This window comes from Chiloscyllium plagiosum, unplaced genomic scaffold, assembly GCF_037043375.1.
Source record: "Chiloscyllium plagiosum isolate Xiang-an unplaced genomic scaffold, Cpla_swu_hap1 HiC_scaffold_8, whole genome shotgun sequence".
Classification (NCBI taxonomy): Eukaryota; Metazoa; Chordata; class Chondrichthyes; order Orectolobiformes; family Hemiscylliidae; genus Chiloscyllium; species Chiloscyllium plagiosum.
This window is the reverse complement of record NW_028270146.1, coordinates 5,399,468-5,422,861: the sequence shown is the minus strand read 5'-3', so window position 1 is coordinate 5,422,861 and position 23,394 is coordinate 5,399,468. Positions and strand designations below refer to the sequence as shown.

At 45.2% G+C, this 23,394-nt stretch overlaps 1 protein-coding gene across 1 annotated transcript in view; it reads right to left on the bottom strand.

Annotated features, from left to right (window-relative positions):
- The window catches only part of LOC122547709 (uncharacterized), a 609,753-nt gene that overhangs the window by 427,134 nt on the left and 159,225 nt on the right, over positions 1-23,394 (bottom strand). Inside the window, exons 24-26 of the mRNA XM_087989511.1 lie at positions 21,502-21,652; positions 9,132-9,712; positions 2,346-2,525 (exon numbers count right to left, since the gene is read on the bottom strand). Coding sequence (XP_087845637.1) covers positions 2,346-2,525; positions 9,132-9,712; positions 21,502-21,652 — 912 coding nt within the window. The remainder of the gene's footprint in view (positions 1-2,345; positions 2,526-9,131; positions 9,713-21,501; positions 21,653-23,394) is intronic.

Below are 23,394 nucleotides of genomic sequence, written 5' to 3'. Positions count from 1 at the left end.
AGATGAGTTCAGTGGGGCAGGAGCAGGCTGAGACAATGGGTCATCCAGGATGGTCAGGCTTGTGGAACTTGGGAAGGAGGTAGAACCGGGCAGTGCGGGGTTCCCGGACTATGAGGTTGGAAGCTGTGGGTGGGAGATCTCCTGAGGTGATGAGGTTCTGTATGGTCTGGGAGATGATGGTTTGGTGATGGGAGGTGGGGTCATGGTCGAGGGGGCGGTAGGAGGTGGTGTCCTCAAGTTGGCGTCTGGCTTCAGCGATGTAGAGATCAGTGCGCCAGACTACCACTGCACCGCCTTTAACTGCTGGTTTGATGGTGAGGTCAGGATTGGAGCAGAGGGAGTGAAGGGCGGCGCATTGTGAGGGTGAGATGTTGGAGTGGGGGAGGGGGGTCGACAGGTTGAGGCGGTTAATGTCCCGGTGGCAGTTGGAAATGAAGAGATCGAGGGCAGGTAATAGGCCAGCGCGGGTTGTCCAGGTTGATGGAGTGTGATGGAGACAAGTGAAGGGGTCCTCGGAAGGTGGGCCGGAGTCCTGATTGTGAAAGTAAGCTCGGAGGCGGAGGCGGCGGAAGAAGTGTTCGATGTCACGGCGTGTATTAAATTCATTGATGCGTGGACGGAGGGGGGACAAAGGTGAGTCCTTTGCTGAGGGCTGATCATTCGTCCTTAGTGAGGGGTAGGTCTCTGAGTTCTTACAAAAAAAGCCAACAATTTAATGTGTATTATGGTTTGCCTGCTATTTACTGGAAGTCTTGTTGGAGAAACAGCTAAGAAAAACTTTTAAGTACGTAAGAGTTGAGGTTTATTGCCTAAAGCACTAGAAATCCTGGCTTTGAGAGGGTTGTGGGGGGTGGGGGGGGGGGCTCCATGCTAATATTTGCCCAACAATCTCTGCTGGACTTAGACATTCGATTTTATTGACAGTCAGCTGAAAGGACAACACCACTGGGGATGCAATGGCCTCTCCCAAATTCTCAGGGAAACTGAGAGAGTTCCGAAATGCCAGTATTTCTGTCTGCCTGGTAAATTCTGAAAAGCTAGTGTGTGATCAATTCTAAGAATCAGAGCTGGAGATCTATCATCAATTTATAACTGTCAACAATCCAACTTTGTCTACAGGGAATCCAATAGATGTGAGAAGTCATCACTTTCGATCCTTTGTTGCCAGAGCCTTGGCTCACAGTTTGGTTTTCTCCTCTTTGGTTTGGTTTGGTTTGGTTCATTACTGCACAGTCGTATCATTTTGCATTGTCTGAGTGTATCCATGTGTGGGATGAAGGAGATTTAGTTTTAATTCTGGATCACAGCTTAGATGTTGATCAGTATTTGCGACTTGCTTTAAGAATAACTTTCTTCTTGTGATGAACGGCTTGTTTTCAGTTCGTTAAAGAAAGTTGGTGGATGTTCCTTTTATTCTGGATGATAGTTAACAAACATGGAATTGGCCAATTTGGTAACTGAAGTATCAGCAAACATCCCCACCTCTGACCTTTTGATGGAGGGAAGGTCACTGCTAAAGCAGCTGAAGATGGTCAGACCAAGGATATTACCCTGAGGAACTAAGTGGCTCTTGTGCCACAATAGCAGTGTCCCTACCTCCAGGCCAGAATGGCTGGCTTCGAGTCCCACCTGCTCCAGAGGTGTGTCAGAATGCATCTGAACAGGTTGATGAAAATATGTGCTGATTACCTTAAATCTGTGCTCTCTAGTTACGGAACCATGCACAATTTCTCCATACCTACTCTGTAAAAGCCTTCATGATTTTGAATACCTGAATAAACTCCCTCCTTAACCTTGTCTGCATTGAGAACACTTCTAACTCCTCCAGTCTCTCTGCATGACCCAATTTCCTCACTCCTGCTACCATTCTCAATCTCTTCAGCACCATCCCCAAGGCCTTTCATAAAGTGTGGTTGGACACAGCACTTCAACTGAGGAGAAGCAGTGTTTTAAAAAGGTGTAACATATCTTCCTGGCTTTTAGAATCATAGAATCCCCAAAGTGCAGAAAGAGAACATTTGGCCCATCAAGTCTGCACCAACACTCCAAACAGCACCCCACCCAAATCCATCCCTCCATGCCAGTAACGCTGCATTTACTATGGTTAATCCATCTAACACATTCTTGAACACTATAGGGAATTAAACCACAGCATCTAGCAGAAGCTCACACAGACACAAGGAGAGAGTGCAAACTCCACACAGACAGTCACCCAAGCTTGGAATCGAACCTGGGCCGCTGGCGCTGTGAGTTAGCAGTGCTAACCACTGAGCTGCCCTGGATACAATGTGTCCCCATCTGAGCATTCACAAAGGGGGAAATTTTAAATGACCCAGTGCACTCACCGATCATGGATGTTCCTCTCTGTCTCTTCCAAGACACATTGTGCTATGTACAGATGCTCCTGGGCCTCTCCTCTGAGAGCAGGGTTCACCACAGTTAGCTGCTCCATCAGACACCTCAGCTCTTTCAGCTCTGATGCTTTTGACTGTAGTTCAGTGTTCAGATCATTCAAACATCGCAGCCTGTACATTACAATTAAAACAAATAAATGTAACAATTGGACCTGTCGGCAGATTTGGAAAGAATAGTGGAAATGATAAGAGGCTTTCATAGTGTGCATATGATTTAACACGCAGCATGTTCGAAAGTAATACGAAACTGCACCAAATGCTGGGAGAGACAGGTAGCACTTAGCAGTGAGTTAATAGGAAGAGTCAAAGTATAGTAGAAAGTGATGAAATCTGAATCAAGGTTCCACTGTATGTGAACGCATGGAGTCAAGCTAAAATTACAGAGTGGCAAACACAAATTACCGTGCTAAAGTTACAAACACATTTTAGATAAAACCCACGCATCCCTAAAATTTGCATGATTTCAAGTCAGTTTTAGAAGTAGGGCATTCTATCAGCCCGTTAACTTTCGCTGTTCTCTCCACGCGTGCCCTTGTCTTACAATATGTCCTTGGTAAGTTACCTTGCTTTTGCGAATTCATTTTTGCCTAAATTTATTAGTAAGCCAACTAATTGCAATTGCTTAAATAGGTCTATTAATTACAGTACATGCACTTCCCACTACTGTGTTACTGGACATTGCAACATTATTGAAATAAACTACACAGTCAGGTACTTCAGTTATGACTTGTTTCACAAAATCTTTGAAACACATAGTTTATGTTTTAGCCCAAATGGCATAATCCATTTGGTGTTGCAAAAGCTGATATCTTATTGGCCTTGGTGTTAATGTATTTGCCAGTACCCCTTCAAAAGAACAATCATAGAAAGGAATGAGAGACTGCTAACCCTATCCATGCTGTCTTCTAACTGTGGCATAGGGTTTAAATCTGCCTTCATGACTGCATTTACTTTTCTGTAATCAATGCAGCATTTAATCAATCCATCTGGATTCGGAACTAACTTTAGCAGTGAACTCCAGTTACAAAGTTCAATCAAATGATTCTTCAAGGTGTACTATATCACTGTTTCCACCGGAGTGCGTTTTTTCTGGGATCAACTGAAAAGCAAGTTGTTCCTGGTCCCGACTTTCTAATGTCCGCATGATGCCCAGATAACATCGTACGTCCGAGTATACCTCTACAGGTTCCCTTACCCTTCTTAAGTACTCTCTCGTTGTACCTCCTGTAAATATGAGAACAGAGGATCTAACTGTGCCAGTTAGTTGAATTATGTTAGTTGAATTACAGGAAGTTCACTTTTGGAACCTCGCCTTCTACCTTACTTTTATCATGCTAGTCAGCTTCCACTATGCTTGCCACCTGACACAATTAGAGTCAAGATTAGAGTGGTGCTGGAAAAGCACAGCAGGTCAGGCAGCATTCCTGATGAAGGGCTTTTGCCCGAAACGTTGATTTTCCTGTTCTTCGGATGCTGCCTGACCTGCTGTGCTTTTCCAGCACCACTCTAACCTTGACTCTGATCTCCAGCATCTGCAGTCCCCACTTTCACCTACCTGACACAATTACTGTTACTGAACCTCTTCCCTGTGATGACACCTTTTAAACCTGTTTATTTGAGATGACGGATTTTTCTCCCTCCATTCAAAAGGATCTATCAGATCAGCTATTGTACTAACTTCCTAACTTCCTTTACATGAGCCACTGAATTTTGCTCTTCAACTTACAAAGGCAACAAGACTCATCTCCCACGGGAAACATTCTCACTATGGCACCAGTGTTTGCCCATTCTTTCATGTTTGCCTGTGAAGCTTGTAAATGCTTTTGTGGTACCTTACACACTCCTGAGTCTTTCTATACACTTAACATTTAACTTTGAGGATTTGTATTTTCACTTAAGAATGATTCCTTAATCAGTTTTAAGGACCTCTTACTATGTGGCCATTGATCAATTTCAATGGACCAAATCCAGATTCGGGTACCAAATAGTAAGAAATTTAATCCTTTGTCCCAATCCTATGGGCATTTGAGACAGTATGCCTTAATCATAGTTAAAAATCACACAACACCAGGTTATAGTCCAACAGGTTTAATTGGAAGCACACTAGCTTTCGGAGCAACGCTCCTTCATCATCTCCGAATCATGCCTTAATCAAGGTTTTGAAGGTTTGATGGTTTCTCTTCAAAGCTTCCTGGATATAAAGACATAAAGAATGCCTCCACATCCTTTCATCCAATGTTGATAGGACCTGCACAGCGTTAAACATTTCCTCTCTGGACTTTATGTTATAGCTAGAATTCTCTCAACCAGTGTCTACATCAGCATTTGACTACTTTTTCTTTCTAAAGTGTAGCATTTTATGGTTCAAATTCCTATCCTCTTTGCCCTCTGCATTTCTAATTCATATTTCCTAAACTCTCTCTCTCTTTGTGTCTCTCTTTCCTTTACAATTGCAACTTTAGTTTTTTTTATTTCAATTTATTTTTTTTTTCGTGCTCAAGCTGTTTTGACTTGACTTCCATATTGCCAGGTTCTGCTCTTCACTACCTGGTCTTGCCTGTATTTCCACTGAGCTAATCCTTCAGTTATGTCTTCCTTCACAGTTTTAGCAGGCAGTTCCACAACCACCTTATTTGCCAATTCATATAACCTGGCTTTTGGAATTTCTTCCAAGTCCGTCAGGATTAACTCTGCAACAGGCACGATGTCCTTCGGTTTCCAGTGCCATTTCTTTTTTGATAATAAATAACATGATGTTTCCTTCAATCCTTCATGTGCTCATTCCACATCCAAATCTTCACCGTCTCTGTTTAAAGATTATGCTGAACAGCCTCCAATCTCTTTTCATTACTCATTTGGGAAAGTACATTGACACACCAACAGTACCACTCCCAGGGTGATCAACAATTACAAAACTTAATCATAGAATCCCTACAGTGTGGAGGCAGGCCATTCAGCCCATTGTGTTCACACTGACCCTCTAAAGAGCATCCTACCCATCACCCACCCCGCTAGCCTATCCCTGTAACCCCACATTTCCAGTAGCTACAATATAGAACAGTACAGCACAGTACAGGCCCTTCAGCCCACAGTGTTGTGCTGGCCTTTTGTCCTACTCAGACTAACCTATACACCCTTCATTGTACTATCATCCATGTGCCTATCCAAGAGTCGCTTAAATGTCCCTATTGTCTCTGACTCTACTACCACTGCTGGCAATGCATTACACACACACACCACTCTCTGTGTAAAGAACCTAACTCTGACATCTCCCCATACCTTCCTCCAATCACCTTAAAATTATACCCCCCCCCCCACCCCCGTGATAGTCATGTCCGCTCTGGGAAATAGTCTCTGGCTATCTACTCTATCTCTGCCTCTCATCATTTTGCACACCTCTACCAAGTCACCTCTCATCCTTCTTCACTTCTTCATAAGACATGCCCTCCAGTCCAGGCAGCATCCTGGCAAATCTCCTCTGTACCCTCTCTAAAGTTTTCACATCCTTCCTATAATGAGGCTAATCCACCTAATCTGCATAGCCCTGTACTGTGAGTAATTTCCCATGGCCAATGCACCTAATCTGCACATCTTTGGACTATGGGAGGAAACCAGAAAACTCGGAGGAAACACGGACAGGGACAGGGAGAACATACAGTCGGTTGTCCGAGGATGGACTCAAACCCAGGTCCCTGGCACTGTGAGCTGGCAGTGCTGACCACTAAGCTCCCAGGCCACCTCTACAATTCAAACTGCCCAGTTTACCTGTATGATGAACTCAGGTTAACAATAAAGACTGACTTACTAAGAAAATACTTTTTATTACAAATAAATCAATTCTAAGCACAGGGCAAACTAAATTATGTATTTTCAACAAATAATTCTCCTTACTGAACTCTAAAATTCAGCTTAACTCAATTGCTGTAGTTTTTTGAAGGGGTAACAAAAGGTCTCGGTGAGGGTAATGCTGTTGATGTGGTATACGCAGGTATCCAGAAGGAGCTTGGTATAAGTGCCACACAATAGCCTTATGAGGAAAGCTACAGTTAGTGGAATAAAAAGGCACAGTAGCAACATGGATCCAAAGGGTCTGAATGATAGGAATCAGGGAGTCATTGTTAACAGAAAGGTTTCAGACTGGAGGAAGATTTATGTTGGAGTTCCCCAGGGGTCAGTACCGGGACCCTTGAATTTCCTGATATATATTAATTATCTAGAGCTAGGTGTGAATGGGGACAATTTCAAAGTTTGCAGATGACACAAAACCTGGAAGAATGATAAACTGCGAAAAGGACAGTGTGGAATTCCAAAGGCCATTGACATGTTGGTTAGAGACAAAGAAAGGGCATGTTTCACCGAGCATCACAGCCAAGCCCACAGGGCCCGACTTGACCTCCCAGTCACCGCCCATTTCAACTTCCCCATCCCCCTCCCTTTCCAACATGACCATCCTTGCCTCCTCCATTGCCACAGCGAATCAGACCATAAATTGGAAGGACAACACCTCATCTTCTGCCTGGGCAGCCTACAGCCTGGAGGACTCAACGTTGATTCCTCCAATTTCAAATAACCTCCCTTTTCATCCCTGAACTCCCTTCCCAACAACCCCTTCCCCCTTCCAATCCTCTGATCAAGCCTTCATTCCAGTCACCAACCGGATTCATTCCTCCCATCAACCAACCAGGTCGTACCCTGAACCTGGTCACCTATCCCCACCTCACCACCCTGCTGCTTTCCCGCCCCCCCCCCCCCCCCACCCCACCCCCTTTATCTGCAGTTCCCCTTACCCTCACCCCCAATTCTAAAGAATGGTTACACCCGAAACGTTGACTTCTTCACCTCCTGATGCTGCCTGCCTTGTTGTGTTCTTCCAGCCTCCTGCCTGTCTTCCATTGACATGTTGGTGGGGTGATACATTTTAGTCAGAAGGACATGAAGAGATTGCAAAAACTAAAGGATCAAATAAAAGCAAACTACCGCAGAGGCTGGAGATCTGAAATTAAAGCAAACAAATTAAAGAGTTCAACAGGTCTGGCAGCATCTGTGGGGAGAGAAATGGAGCTAACTCTGAGTCCAAAATGACTTTCTTTGCAACTTGCGAAGTTGTAACTTGTGAAAGAGAACTGGATAAATAGTTGAAAAGAAAGGAAATGGAAAGGTAATGGGGAAAGAACAAGGACAGTGGGATTCTTTGGAAAGCTTTTCAGAGAGATGGTCGAGGTACAATGGGTTGGATGTTTTTTTGTCTGTGTACTGTATCTTTGTACGGTGACAGTGAAATTGGGCTCATCTGAAGCTCTGGTGCCAATGACCTTACTCCCAGCTAATTTCCATTCTCTACCCTCCTGCCCTTATTCAGCTCCAACTGCATTAAACATTTATAAAAACACATCCACAGCTACTTTATTTTTCTATACTGTTGGGACGTCATGTTGAGATTGTACAGAACACTGGTGAGGCCTCTTTGGAATATTGTGTCCAGTTCTGGTCGCCCAGTTATAGGAAGGATATTACCAAGCTGAAGAGGGTGTTGCTGGATTTGGAACTTCTGAGTAATAACGAAAGGCTGGATAGGCTGGGACTTTTTTCACTGGAGTGTAGGAGGTTGAGAGGCAATCTGATAGAAGTTTATAAAATAATGAGAGGTATAGATAGTTTTAGTGGTAGTTGTATTTTCCCTAGGGTGGGGCACTAAGACAAGGGGGCACATTTTTAAGGTGAGAGGAGGAAGATTTAAAAAAAGAGATGAGGGGCAAATTATTTACACCGAGGGTGGTTCGTGTGTGGAATGAACTTCCTGAGGAAGTGGTGGATGTGGGTACAATTACAATGTTTAAAAGACATTTGGACGGAAAGATGAATAGGAAAGGTTTGGAGGGATATGGGCCAGGAGCAGGCAGGTGGGACTCATTTAGTTTGGGATTATGTTCGACATAGACTGGTGGACCGAAGGGTCTGTTTCCGTGCTGTACGATTCTATGACTATAGAGTTAAGTATCATGTTGAAACAATTCCCACCCTTGTTGTCAAATCCCACTATAGCCTCTACCCTCTGCCTTTCTGTGACCTCCACCTGCCCACAACTTTCCAAGACTTCTGTACTCCTCTCATTCTGACCTGTGGAGCATCCCTGATTGTAATTGCACCACTAATTGTGGCTGTGCTTTCAGCTGCTTTGGCCACAAACTCTGGAATTCCCTCCTCAAATCCCTCTGCAACTCATTTTCCTGCTTCAGTATTCGCTTTAGAATCTGCCTGTTTGACCAAACTGCTGCTCACTTGTCCTGATCTCACTGTATGTGACACGGTGTCAGTTTGATTTATAACCCACCTGGGAAGTGCACTGGGATGTTTTAACTCTGTTAAAAGCAGTATATCGTTGTAAGATGCTGTCAGTTTGGTCTGAAATCTAAAGAAACAGTATACGTATACTCGAGTGAAAACCACTGAAAGTTCTCCCCCTGTTTTTCCTGAGCCTGGTCCTTTTGTGATTCCCTGTAGTTGAGCTGCCTGCTCCCTTATAAATATTCATCTCTCCAAATCTTCTTTCTATCACATAGTCACCGTCTGAGGATAGGCACTGTACTCACCAACACCCTATCATCTCCCTGGAGTGAATACTAGTTACAGCTCAGCATCACCTTATGGAGACAGATAAACATTGTGTGATCATGTGACCAAGGTTCATGTTTATAAAATGACATGAGCACTACAAACCTCCACTGCACTCCAGGGCATGTAGCCTCTCTTAATCGAAGTTCTTCAGCTCTCTTTCCAATTTCCTGCAGGTCTTTGATGAGACAGTTTTGCCTTGTGCAGAATGCTTGATGTAACTCTTCCTGGGTGGCTCTGTGCTGCCTTCCCAACCCCAGCCTGGCAGCCTCTGACCTGCAGCCCAGTGATGAAGCTAGATCCCAGCAGCCGGTCCTCTCACCAGAATTCCTGTCCACCAAGCAAATCTTAGCTTCCGCCAAGATTTTGTCCAACTCCAGGGCTCTATCCTGGAGTAGCCTGGTCTTCTCCTCCCCCTCCTCCTCCACCAGCCTAAGTTTATCATCCTGCGATGCTCCTTCTTGTTCTGCTGCTTGCAGTAACTGCAGCAACTGGGCGAGAGCTTGCAGAGCCTCCTCAGCGAGTTGTGCCTGTGACCCGATCTCCCGGCACCGCTGTGTGTGACCAACAGCTACAGCAGACACTGCACACTGATCCTCCGGCTCTAACATGGAACTGGCCTTGCTCAGTCTGCTCTGCAAGTCTTCACAGCTTTCAATCTGGGATTTCACCTGAGTTTGAAGATTCTGATGAATGAACCAATTACAAAGAATTAGAAGAAGAACTCAAACCATTAACGAGTTTTGAGAAGATTTGTAGCTCATGTTGACATTCTAGATGTAGGCTGCTCGCTGAGCTGGAAGGTTCATTTTCATCACCACACTAGGTAACATCTTCAGTGGGCCTCCGGGCAAAGCACTGCTGATGATTCCTGCTTTCTATTTATATGTTTCGGTTTCTTTGGGGTTCGTGGTGTCATTTCCTGTAGTGATGTCATTTCCTGTTCTTTTTCTCAGGGGATGGCAAATGGAGTCCAAGTCAATGTGTTTGACTTGGTCTAACACAATGACTTGGACACCATTTACCACCCCCTGAGAAAAAGAACAGGAAATGACATCACCGGAGGAAATGAAATCATGACAGGAAATGACATCACCAACCCAAAGAAACCCAAACAATTAAATAGAAAGCAGGACACATCAGTAGTGCTTCGTCTGGAGGCTCACTGAAGATGTTACCTAGTATGGTGATGAAACATCTAAAAATGAACCTTCCAGTTCAGCAAGCAAACCTACATCCTCAAACCATTAAAATGCTGATATGTATGTATGTCAATATGTATCCTGATGGACTGGGGACAGTGTGGCAGTCAGTTGTTAGGTCAGTGTATTAAATTTGAATCCAGATCTGTCTGTATGACAGGATTGGTTTGAGAGGGTGAATGGCCTGCTCTCATTTCTAACATATTCAAGCTTGAAGGTTGTGGCTCCACGCTGAGGAGCTGCTTACAAAAAGTCTTTGGAAAAGGGTTCTCCCTGGGCCATGATACACTCCAAAGGCTGTTGCAGATTTACAATCAGTGCACAGCCAATGGCATTTGTTTCTGACACCTCAACATATTCTAACCAGGAGCTTGTTTGTCAAGGAAGAGGGGTGCAATTAGGGGGATACAAGGGGAGTGCACCACACTCAGGAATCGCTGTCCAGTCTCTTTCCAAGTATCGATGAAAGAAATGGGGGGGACACAAGATGCAGGAAGCTGTGTTGCTCTCGAATATACTGTTTGATGCAGTAATGGAAGAAAATTCAGGGTAACTTTCAAAAAGGAATTAAATACAATCTTCAACACAGAAACTGGCTATTTCACCCAAGCCTCTTGTCTGTCATAAAAACATCTTCCCTGCCATAAAATCCCCACAGTGTGGAAACAGGCCGTTCAGCCCAACAAGCTCACAGTGATCCTCCAAAGAGTATCACAAATACACTCATCCCCCCTACCCTATTTCCCTTGGCTAACACATATAACCTACACACTGCTGGACACTACAGAGCAACGTAGCACAGCCAATCCACCTAACATGCACACAGAGCATAGAACATAGAACGGTATAGCACAGTACAGGTCCTTAGGTCCCTGATGCTGGGGCAACCTTTTCCCCTACTCTAAGATCAGACTAACCTATGCACCCTACATTTTACTGTCATCCATGTGCCTATCCAAAAATCGCTTAGATGTTCCTAATGAATCTGACTCTGCCACCACGGCTGGCAGTGCATTCCATGGACCCACCACTCTGTGAAAAGAACCGACCTCTGACATCTCCCTTAAACCTTCCCCTAATTGCCTTAAAATTATGCCCCCTTCTCATAGCCATTTCCACCATGGGAAAAAGTCTCTGACTATCCATTCTATCTATGCTTCCCAACATCTTGTACACCTCTATCAAGTCACCTCTCATCCTTCTTTGCTCCAGTAAGAAAAGCCCTAGCTTCCTCAACCTTTCTTCATAAGACACACCCTCCAGTCCAGGCAGCTTCCTGGTAAAGCTCCTCCGCACCCTCTCCAAAGCTTCCACATCCTTCCTATAATGAGGTGAACAGAACTGAACACAATATTCCAAGTGTGGTCTAACCAGGGCTCTATAGAGCTGCAGTATAACCTTGTTGCTCTTAAACTCAATTCCCCTACTAATGAAAGCCAACACATCATATGCCTTCTTAACAACCCTATCAACTTGGATGGCAATTTTGAGGGATTTATGGATGTGGACCACAAGATTCCTCTATTTCTCCACACTGCCAACAATCCTGCCTTTAGCCATGTATTCTGCATTCAAATTTGACCTTCCAAAGTGAATCACTTCACACTTTTCCAGGTTGAACTCCATCTGCCACTTCTCAGCCCAGTTCTGTATCCTGTCAATGTCCTGTTGCAACTGACAACAGCCCTCCACACTATCCACCACTCCACCAACCTTCATGTCATTGGCAAACTTACTAACCCACCCTTCCACTTCCTCATCCAAGTCATTTATAAAAATTACAAAGAGCAGAGGTCCCAGACCAGATCCCTACGGAACATCATTGGTCACTGGGCTCCAGGCTGAATATTTTCCATCTACCACCACCCTTTGTCTTCTATGGGCCAGTCAATTCTGTATCCAACTTGATTTCCCTGTATCCTACGCCTCCTTACTTTCTAAATGAGCTTACCATGGAGAACCTTATCAAACGCCTTGTTAAAATCTATATACACCACATCCACTGCTCTACCTTCATCAATGTGTTTTGTCATATCCTCATAGAATTCAATAATGCTTATGAGGCATGACCTGCCCCTCACAAAGCCCATGCTGGCTATCTCTAATCAAGCTATGATTTTCCAAATAATCATAAATCCTGTCTCTCAGAATCCACTCCAATAATTTACCCACCATCGACTTAAAGACTGACTTATCTGTAATTCCCAGGATTATCCCTATTCCCTTTCTTGAACAAGGGAATAACATTTGCCACCCTCCAATCATCTGCCACTACTCCAGTGGGCAGTGAGGACACAAAGATCATTGCCAAAGGTGCAGCAATCTCTTCCCTTACTTCATGTAGTAACCTTGGGTATATCCCATCTGGCCCAGGGGACCTATCTATCCTCATTTCCAGCATATCCTTTGTCTTAACCTCAACCTGTTCGAGCGTATCAGCCTGTTTCAAGCTGTTCTCACAAATGTCAAGGTCCCTCTCAGTAGTGAATACTGAAGCAAAGTATTTATTAAGGACCTCCTCCAACTCCAGGCACAAGTTCCTGCCACTATCCCTGAGCAGCCCTACCCTCTCACTGCCCATCCTCTTGTTCCTCACATAAGTGTGGAATATCTTGGGGTTTTCCTTAATCCTGCCTGCCAAGGCTTTTTCATGCCCCCTTCTAGCTCGCCTAAGTCCATTCTTCAGTTCCTTCCTGGCTACCTTGTAACCATCTGGAGCCCTGTCTGATCCTTGCCTCCTCAACCTTAAGTAAGCTTCCTTCTTCCTCTTGACTAGATTTTTCACATCCCTTGTCATCCAATGTTCCTTCACCCTCCCATCCCTTCCTTGCCTCAGTGGGACAAAACTATTCAGCACTCACAGCAAGTGCTCCCTAAATAACCTCCACATTTCTGTCACGCAGTTCCCTGAGAATGTGTTCTCAATTTATGCTCCACAGTTCCTGCCCAATAGCATTGTAACTCCCCCTCTCCCAATTAAATACCTTCTAATACTGTCTCCTCCTATCCCTCTCCATGACTGTAGTGAATCATGTGATCAGTAAAAGTCAATGAGTTGTGATCACTATCACTAAAATGCTCTTTGGACTGTGGGAGGAAACCCCACACAGACATGGGGAGAAAGTGCAAACTCAATACAGACAGTCAGCCAAGGCTGGCATCAAGTCTGGGTCCCTAGCACTGTGAGACAGCAGTGCTAACCATTGAGCCACTGTGCTTTTATTCCTTTTATTCCTTTTATTCCTTTCTGCCTCACACGTTTACCTGAATTTCCTTTAAACACTTTGGGCTGAATCGTACAGCCAGGAAGAGAGAGCTAAGAAGATCCAGGAGGGACAAAAGAAGTCATTGGCGGATAAGATCAAGGAAAACCTTAAGGCTTTCTATAGCTATATCAGGATTAAAAGAATGACCAGAATAAGATTAGGGCCAATCCAGCATAGTAGTGAGAAGTTGTATGTGGAGTCAGAGGCGATAGGGGAAGCGCTAAATGACTACTTTTCATCAGTATTCACACTAGAAAAAGACAATGTGGTCGATGAGAACATTGTGATACAAGCTACTAGACTAGATGGGATTGCATCAGGAGGAGGTGTTAGCAATTCTGTAAAATGTAAAAATACATAAGTCCCCTGGTCTGGATGGGATTTATCCTAAAATTCTCTGGGAAGCCAGGGAAGAAATTGCAGAGCCATTTGCTTTGATCTTTATGTCACCATTGTCTACAGGAATAGTACCAGAAGACTGGAGGATAGCAAATATTATTCCCTTGTTCAAGGAGGGGAGGACAGACAACCCAGGTAATTATGGACCAGTGAGCCTTCCTTCAGTTGTGGGTAAAGTGTTGGAAAGGGTTATAAGAGATAGGATTTATAATCATCTAGAGAGGAATAATTTGATTAGGGATAGTCAACATGGTTTTGTGAAGGGTAGGTTGTGCCTCACAAACCTTATTGAGTTCTTTGAGAAGGTGACCAAGCAGGTGGATGAGGATAAAGCGGTTGATGTAATGTATATAGATTTTAGTAAGGCGTTCAAAGTTTGGGTGAAGATTTGTAGCTCGGGTACTCGTTGTTGTGGTTCTGTTCGCCGAGCTGGAAATTTTTGTTGCAAATGTTTCGTCCCCTGTCTAGGTGACATCCTCAGTGCTTGGGAGCCTCCTGTGAAGCACTTCTGTGGTGTTTCCTCCGGCATTTAAAGTGGCCTGTCCCTGCCGCTTCCGGTTGACAACCGGAAGCGGCAGGGACAGGCCACTTTAAATGCCGGAGAAAATACCACAGAAGTGCTTCACAGGAGGCTCCCAAGCACTGAGGATGTCACCTAGACAGGGGACGAAACATTTGCAACAAAAATTTCCAGCTCGGCAAACAGAACCACAACATTTCAGTAAGGCATTTGATAAGGTTCCCAACGGTAGGCTATTGCACAAAATATGGAGGCATGGGAGTGAGGGGGATTTAGTGATTTGGATCAGAAATCTGAAAGAAGACAGAGGGTGGTAGTTGATGGGAAATAGCCATCCTGGAGTTCAGTTACTAGTGGGGTACCACAAAGGTCTGTTTTTGGTCCATTGCTGTTTGTCATTTATATAAATGACCTGGATTAGAGCATAGAAGGATGGTTTAGTAAATTTGCAGATGACACTAAAGTTGTGGATAGTGCAGAAGGATATTGTAGGTTACAGACAGACATAGATAAGCTGCAGAGCTGGGCTGAGAGGTGGCAAATGGAGTTTAATGCGGAAAAGTGTGAGGTGATTCACTTGGAAGGAGTAACAGAAATGCAGACTACTGGGCTAACGGTAAGTTCCTTAGTAGTGTAGATAAGCAGAGAAATCTCAGTGTTTGGGTGCATAGATCCTTGAAATTTGCCACCCAGGTTGATAGGGTTGTTAAGAGGCATACAGTGTGTTAGCTTTTATTGGTGGAGGGATTGAGTTTTGGAACCATGAGGTCATGCTGCAGCTGTAAAAAACTCTGGTGCGGCTGCACTTGGAGTATTATGTACAGCTCTGGTCACTGCATTACAGGAAGGATGTGGAAGCTTTGGAAAGGAGGACATTACTAGATTGTTGCCTGGTATGGAAGGAAGGTAAAAACAAGGACTGCAGATGCTGGAAACCAGAGTCTAAATTAGAGTGGTGCTGGAAAAGCACAGCAGGTCAGGCAGCATCCGAGGAGCAGGAAAATCGACGTTGCGGGCAAAAGCCCTTCATCAGGAATAGAGGCAGAGAGCCTGTAGGGTGGAGAGATAAATGAGAGGAGGGTGGTGGGGGGGGAGAAAGTAGCATAGAGTACAATAGGTGAGTGGGGGTTGGGATGAAGGTGATAGGTCAGAGAGGAGGGTGGGGGAAGGTAGCAAAGAGTACAATGGGTGAATGGGGGTGGGGATGAAGGTGATAGGTCAGGGAGGGAGGGTGGAGTGGATAGGTGGAAAAGAAGATAGGCAGGTAGGACAGGTCATGGGGACAGTGCTGAGCTGGAAGGTTGGAGCTGGGGTGAGGTGGGGGAAGGGGAAATGAGGAAACTGGTGAAGTCCACATTGATGCCCTGGGGTTGAAGTGTTCTGAGGCGGAAGATGAGGCGTTCTTCCTCCAGGCGTCAGGTGGTGAGGGAGCAGCGGTGAAGGAGGCCCAGGACCTGCATGTCCTCGGCAAAGTGGGAGGGGGAGTTAAAATGTTGGGCCACAGGGCGGTGGGGTTGATTGGTGCGTGTGTTCCAGAGATGTTCCCTAAAGCGTTCTGCTAGGAGGTGTCCAGTCTCCCCAATGTAGAGGAGACCGCATTGGGAGGAACGGAAACAATAAATGATATTGGTGGATGTGCAGGTAAAACTTTGATGGATGTGGAAGGCTCCTTTGGGGCCTTGGATGGAGGTGAGGGAGGAGGTGTGGGCATAGATTTTGCAATTCCTGCGGTGGCAGGGGAGGGTGCCAGGATGGGAGGGTGGGTTGTAGGGGGCGTGGACCTGACCAGGTAGTCACGGAGGGAATGGTCTTTGCGGAAAGCAGAAAGGGATGTGGAGGGAAATATATCCCTGGTGGTGGGGTCCGTCTGGAAGTGGCGGAAATGTCGGCAGATGATGTGGTTTATGCAAAGTGGTTTATGTGGTTATGCTGGTATGGAAGGAAGGTCTTGGCATAGGTTTAGGGTGAGAGGGGAAAGATATAAAAGAGGCCTAAGGGGCAACTTTTTAACGCAGAGGGTGGTACGTGTATGGAATGAGCTGCCAGAGGATGTGGTGGAGGCTGGTACAATTGCAACATTCAAGAGACATTTGGATGGGTATATGAATAGGAAGGATTTGGAGGGATATGGGCCGGGTGCTGGCAGGTGGGATTAGATTGGGGTGGGATATCTGGTCGGCATGGACTGGTTGGACCAAAAGGTCTGTTTCCGTGCTGTACATCTCTATGACTCTATGACTATAGTTAGAGAGAAGAAGGTTGAGGCATCACCTAATTGAGACATAGACAATAGACAATAGACACCACCATTCAATATGATCATGGCTGATCATCCTCAATCAGTATCCTGTTCCTGCCTTATCTCCATAACCCTTGATTCCACTATCCTTGAAATCTCTATCCAACTCTTTCTGAAACGAATCCAGAAACTGGGCCTCACTGCCCTCTGGGGCAGAGCATTCCACACAGCCACCACTCTCTGGGTGAAGAAGTTTCTCCTCATCTCTGTCCTAAATGGTCTACTCCGTATTTTTAAGCTGTGTCCTCTGGTTCGGCACTCGCCCATCAGCGGAAACATGTTTCCTGCCTCCAGAGTGTCCAATCCTTTAATAATCTTATATGTCTCAATCAGATCCCCTCTTCTAAACTCAAGCCCAGTCGCTCCAGTCTTTCAGCGTAAGGTAGTCCCGCCATTCCAGGAATTGACCTCGTGAACCTACGCTGCACTCCCTCAATAGCCAGAATGTCTTTCCTCAAATTTGGAGACCAGAACTGCACACAGTACACCATGTGTGGTCTCACCAGGGCCCTGTACAGCTGCAGAAGAACCTCTTTGCTTCTATACTCAATCCCTCTTGTTATGAAGGCCAGCATGCTATTAGCCTTCTTCACTACCTGCTGTACCTGCATGCTTACCTTCATTGACTGGTGTACAAGAACACCCAGATCTCTCTGTACTGCCCCTTGACCTAAATTGATTCCATTTAGGTAGTAATCTGCCTTCCTGTTCTTGCCACCAAAGTGGATAACCATACATTTATCCACATTAAACTGCATCTGCCATGCATCTGCCCACTCACCTAACTTGTCCAGGTCACCCTGTAATCTCCTAACATCCTCCTCACATTTCACCCTGCCACCCAACTTTGTATCATCAGCAAATGTGTTAATGTTATTACTAATACCATCTTCTATATCATTAACATATATTGTAAAAAGCTGCGGTCCAAGTACTGATCCCTGCGGTACCCCACTGGTCACATATAAGATCAGACAGTTAGATAGGTTGGACTGTGAGAGCCTTTCCCTTGGATGGCAATGGCGAGCACGAGGGGACATAGCATTAAACCGAGGGGGTGATAGATATAGGATGGATGTCAGAGGTAGTTTCTTTACTCAGAGAGTAATGAGGCATGGAACAGCCTGCCTGCAACAGTCGTAGACTCTCCAATTCTAAGGGCATTTAAATTGTCATTAGATAGGCATATGGACAAGAGTGGAATAGTTAGATGGGCTTCAGATTGGTTCCAAAGGTCAGCACAACATCGAAGGCCAAAGGGCTTGTACTACACTGTAATGTTCTATGTTCTACTTTGGCTCAGAGTAGTTTTGTCAAGTTGCATGCAGGGTTTCTCTTTGTGAAATCAAGTGGGACTTCTCATCATATCTCACTAAACTTGTCTCATTGACTACTTAACCCACCTCAATGGTGCCCCTCACCCAATTCTATCATGCAGTATACCTGGAACAACTCACCACTGCTGGGGTATCCCGTAACAGACTGGAATCCTTGGCACTGGTGCCATCTTTAAAAGGCCAGACAGCAATAGGCTCAGAGTGAGTGAGTGAGGTAGCGCTGTGACAGAGTGAGGAGTTACAGCCTGGTCCAGTCCCTGAGCTGGGGGAGTTGGGTGGTCCCTGAGCGCGCAGTGCCCTTGCGGCAGTGTTACAATTACAGTTACCAGGGCAACCCGAGCAGCAGCTTGGAAGGGCAGAGTGTCCTGTAACTGGGTTGAGAGTGTGGTGCTGGAAAAGCACAGCAAGTCAGGCAATGTCTGAGGAGCAGGAGAATCGACATTTTTGGCATAAGCCCTTCATCATGTCCCTCTGGGATACACTTGTCCATTTCATAATCCCCAACAGCACCACCACTCTCCTCAGCACCTTTCCATGTAACCGCAGAAGGTGGCCATTTTAGATTAGATTACAGTGTGGAAACAGGCCCTCTATCCCAACAAGTCCACACCGATCCTCCGAAGAGCAACCCACCCAGACCCATTCCCCTACATTTACCCATTCATCTAACACTATGGACAATTTAGCATGGCCAATTCACCTGACCTGCACATCTTTGGACTGTGGGAGGAAACTGGAGCACGCAGAGGAAACCCACGCAGACACGGGGAGAATGTGCAAACTCCACACAGGCAATTGCCTGAGGCAGGAATTGAACCTGGGTCCCTGGTGCTGTGAGGCAGCAGTGCTAACCACTGAGCCACCGTGCCACCTTTTTAACATAGTGCCCTGCTCACATGCTCACATGTCTGTCCTCGGCGTGCTGCGGTGTTCCTGTAAACACAGTGCAAACTGGAGGAACAACATCTCATCTTCAGATAAGGCACTTTACAGCCTTGTGGACTTCATATTGAGTTCAACACCTTTAACTTGTGAATCATTTCTTCTCTTTCTTTTAGAGTCAGAGTCATAGAGACGTACAGCATGGAAATAGACCCTTCGCTCCAACTCGTCCATGCCGACCAGATATCCTAAATTAATCCAATCCCATTTCCCAGCACTTGGCTAATCTAAACCCTTCCTATTCACTTACCCATCCAAATGCCTCTTAAATGTTGCAATTGTACCAGCCTCCACCACTTCCTCTGGCAGCTCATTCCATACACGTACCACCCTCTGTGTGAAAAGGTTGCCCCTTAGGTCTCTTTTATATCTTTCCCCTCTCACCCTAAACCTATGCCCTCTAGTTCTGGACTCCCCGACCCCAGGGAAAAGACTTTGTCTAATTATTCTATCCATGCCCCTCGTGATTTTATAAACCTCTATAAGGTCACCCCTCAGACTCTGATGCTCCACGGAAATTAGCCCCAGCCTGTTCAGCCTCTCCCTGTAGCTCAAATCCTCCAACCCTGGCAGCATCCTTGTAAACCTTTTCTGAACCCTTTCAAGTTTCACAACATCTTTCCGATAGGAAGGAGACCAGAATTGCACGCAATATTCCAACAGTGGCCTAACCAATGTCCTGTACAGCCGCAACATGACCTCCCAACCCCTGTACTCAATACTCTGGCTAATAAAGTAAAGCAAATCAAACTCCTATCTACCTGTGACTCCACTTTCAAGGAGCTATGGACCTGCACTCCAAGGTCTCTTTGTTCAGCAAAACTCCCTAGGACCTTGCCATGAAGTACGGGTGGCACACTGGCTCAGTGGTTAGCACTGCTGTCTCACAGTACTAGGGACCTAGGTTCAATTCCTGCCTTGTGTGAATGTCTGTGTGGAGTTTGCACATTCTCCCTATGTCTGTGCGGGTTTCCTCTGGGTGCTTGCTTTCCTCCCACAATCCAAAGATATGCAGGTCAGGTGAATTGGTCATGATAAATTGCCTGTAGTGTTAAGCTGCATTAGTCAGGGGTAAATATAAGGTGGGGGAATGGATCTGGGTGGGTTACTTTTCAGAGGGTCAGTGTGGACTTGTTGGGCCTACTGGGTTATTTCCATACTGTAGGGAATCTAATCTATGTATAAGTCCTGCTCTGATTTGCTTTTCCAAATTGCAGCACCTTGTATTTATCTAAATTAAACTCCATTTGCCACTTCTCAGCCCATTGGCCCATCTGATCAAGATCCCATTGTAATCTGAGGTAACCTTCTTCGCTGTTCACTACACCTCCAATTTTGGTGTCATCTGCAAGCTTACTAACTATACCTCTTATGTTCACATCCAAATCATTTATATAAATGATCAAAAATAGAGGACCCAGCCCTGATCCTTGTGGCACTCCACTGGTCACAGGCCTCCAGTCCGAAAAACAACCCTCCACCACCACCCTCTGTCTTCTACCTTTGAGCCAGTTCTGTATCCAAATGGCTAGTTCTCCCTGTATTCCATGAGATCTAACCTTACTAATCAGTCTCCCATGGGGAACCTTGTCGAACACCTTACTGAAGTCCATATAGATCACATCTACTGCTCTGCCCTCATCAATCTTCTTTGTTACTTCTTCAAAAAACTCAATCAAGTTCATGAGACATGATCTTAGTTTGTTATCATGTCCTCATTGCTCCCCCCACCCCCCCCAAATCCCACTTACTATCTTTTCAAGTCTGGCAGAAGACATACCATTGTTCTGCCATTCTCACATTGCGATCCCTTAATCTGAACTATCAATATCTTTACTCCCCCAGTGCACAACAGCCACCAACTGCTCCCTGCTCCCTCCCACCCCCCCTCCCAACTATAGCATCAATCTGCCCACTCCACACTTCAGCTCTGATGGAAACACTAGCTTGCTCTCTCCCCAGGGATGCTGCCTGATGCTGTGATCTCCTGCACTTGCTGTTTTCAGTACAGATTCCAGCATCTGCAGTAATTTGTTCCTAAAATAAATCCCCTGAGTCTCTTTGATAAATCTTCTCAGCATCTTTACCCATTATCTTTAACAAGAAGAAACCAGGCTGTTTATGGTGGTCTAGATGTGGTTTCTAAGCATGGATCTACACAGGTTTAATGTAATGTTGCTATTTTTAGTGATTTGTGTGTCAGTAATTCTGGATATCAGGTAGAAACTTGAAAAGAGAAATACACTTGTGCTCTTCCACATCTAGATCATTGTTCATCTCCCTCTTTCTCTTTTCCACCGCCAGTAACCATTCCCACAGCAGGATGGTTCCCAAGCTCTGGAATTCCCTTCCTAAAACTTCCTTTTCTTAAAGACCCTTTATCCAAGCTACAGGTTTGAATCCAGCTTTAAGTTCCAATATGTCATTATCTCTTACTCAGCATGAGATTTTTTTCTGAATCATACTCCCATAGTAACCTTCTCCTATGATATAAATGAAAGTTCATTTACCTTCAGCATCTGTACCTCAGGCTCGAGCTTTAAGCTGAATCCTGTCAGGACCTTTGGCTTGTTTTGAAACTGTACCAGTGAGCTGTGTAATGACAGAATCTGTTCCTTCATTGATTCCAGTGCAGTGAAGGCCATTCTCAGTGAAGTCTCTCTGTAACAAACACAGGATCAATATGGCAACATTGGCCATGGACAATTAATTCATCTCTAGCTAGGTCTCACATTTACTGCCCATCTTTAAATGTCTCAGAGGGCAGTTAAGAGTCAACTCCATTGTGTGGCTCTGGAGTCACATGTGTGTGTCAGACCATGTAAGATGTCCCTCCCTAAAGGACAGTAGTGAATCAGACGGGTTTTAATGACAATTGTCACCATTAGACCAGTTGTTTAATTCCAGCATCTACCAAGGTGGGGTTTGAACCCAGACCCCCAGGACATTAGGCTGGGGTACTGGATTACAGCTCAGTGACATTACACACCCCCACCACCTACCCTCTCCTCATCATAGTTGTCTACCACTTGGCAGTCAGTCTCTCATTCGTACAAGTGGGGAGATGTTGCTGTCGTGGTAATGTCACTCGGCTAGTGAGGTCCAGTCTCGTAGTCTAAAGCCAGGGGTTCAAATCCCATCTGCCCAAGCTACAACCAAAGTACTGAGTAATTGCAGTTCTGAAAAGGGGCCACTTGACCCTTGGAGGGCCGAAGGGCCCGTTCCTGTGCTGTATTGACCTGAAACATTAATTCAGATTTCTCTCCATAGTTGCTGCCAGACCTGCTGAGCTTTTCCAGCAAATTCTGTTTTTGTTTCTGATTTACAGCATCCACAGTTCTTTCGGTTTTTATTCAGTAACTGCTGCTTGCTTTGACATTTCAGGGAAAGTTGGTGAACGTCAACGTCCTGGACATTGTGGAGAGATTGATCTGCTCCATTATATTGTATTTCCAGATGTGTATTTTACCTGGTTCTCCAGGACTAAGAATGGCTTCCTCCACTGGCATCACCCAGATATGACGGAGCATGTTGGTAATGTCATGGTGTGGAGACCCTTGCTAGATTTACTTTATTTTTCTCATTTTTTTTGGTGAAACTATTTGTGAGGTTAGTGGTGAAGTCTGAACAGCTGCATGTTTTAAAAGAAGAGACAAACACAGGCGTCTGCAGTTGGTGGCTGGTCTGGAAGATAATGCAACTTTGTCACCATCTAAAGGACCCTGTGGACAATAGGGCATTGGGTGTTACCAGGCCCAGGGCAGGCATCTGGTTGGACGCTGAATTGGTCGGCCAACCACAGGGAACACTAATTAAAAAGGAAGGGATACTGATTCTGATTGGCTTTGGCAGGTGTGGAGCGATGCTGGAATCTCCGAGATTAGCTGCTGTGTTTTCTCTCTCTCGGGTTTTCTGTCCACTTTAAGAATCAGAGTCAAAGAGGTGTACAGCATGGAAACAGACCCTTCGGACCATACTGACCAGATATCCTAATCTAATCTAGTCCCATTTGCCAGCACTTGGCCCATATCCCTCTGAACCTTTCCTATTCATACACCCATCCAGATGCCTTTTAAATATTGTAATTGTACCAGCCTCCACCACTTCCTCTGGCAGCTCATTCCATAATTGTTGAATGTTCTGAGGAAGGAATCCCAGTCTGTATGAAATAAGTAAATAATTCTGGAAGAATTCCAAAATTGTTCACATTCACTAGTGACTTTGAAGTTAGCTATATGGTTACATGCCTGGGAATAGCTCATTATACAAGAGCTGCATGAAGGCTTCCATCCATTGTTTGAAACTGTTTAACTGAACTGACAAATTACAATTCTTTTATCGTCTTTCAATTTATCCCTTAACTGGGTCTGTCTGTCTGTGTCTGAGTGGGGATGTATGCTCAT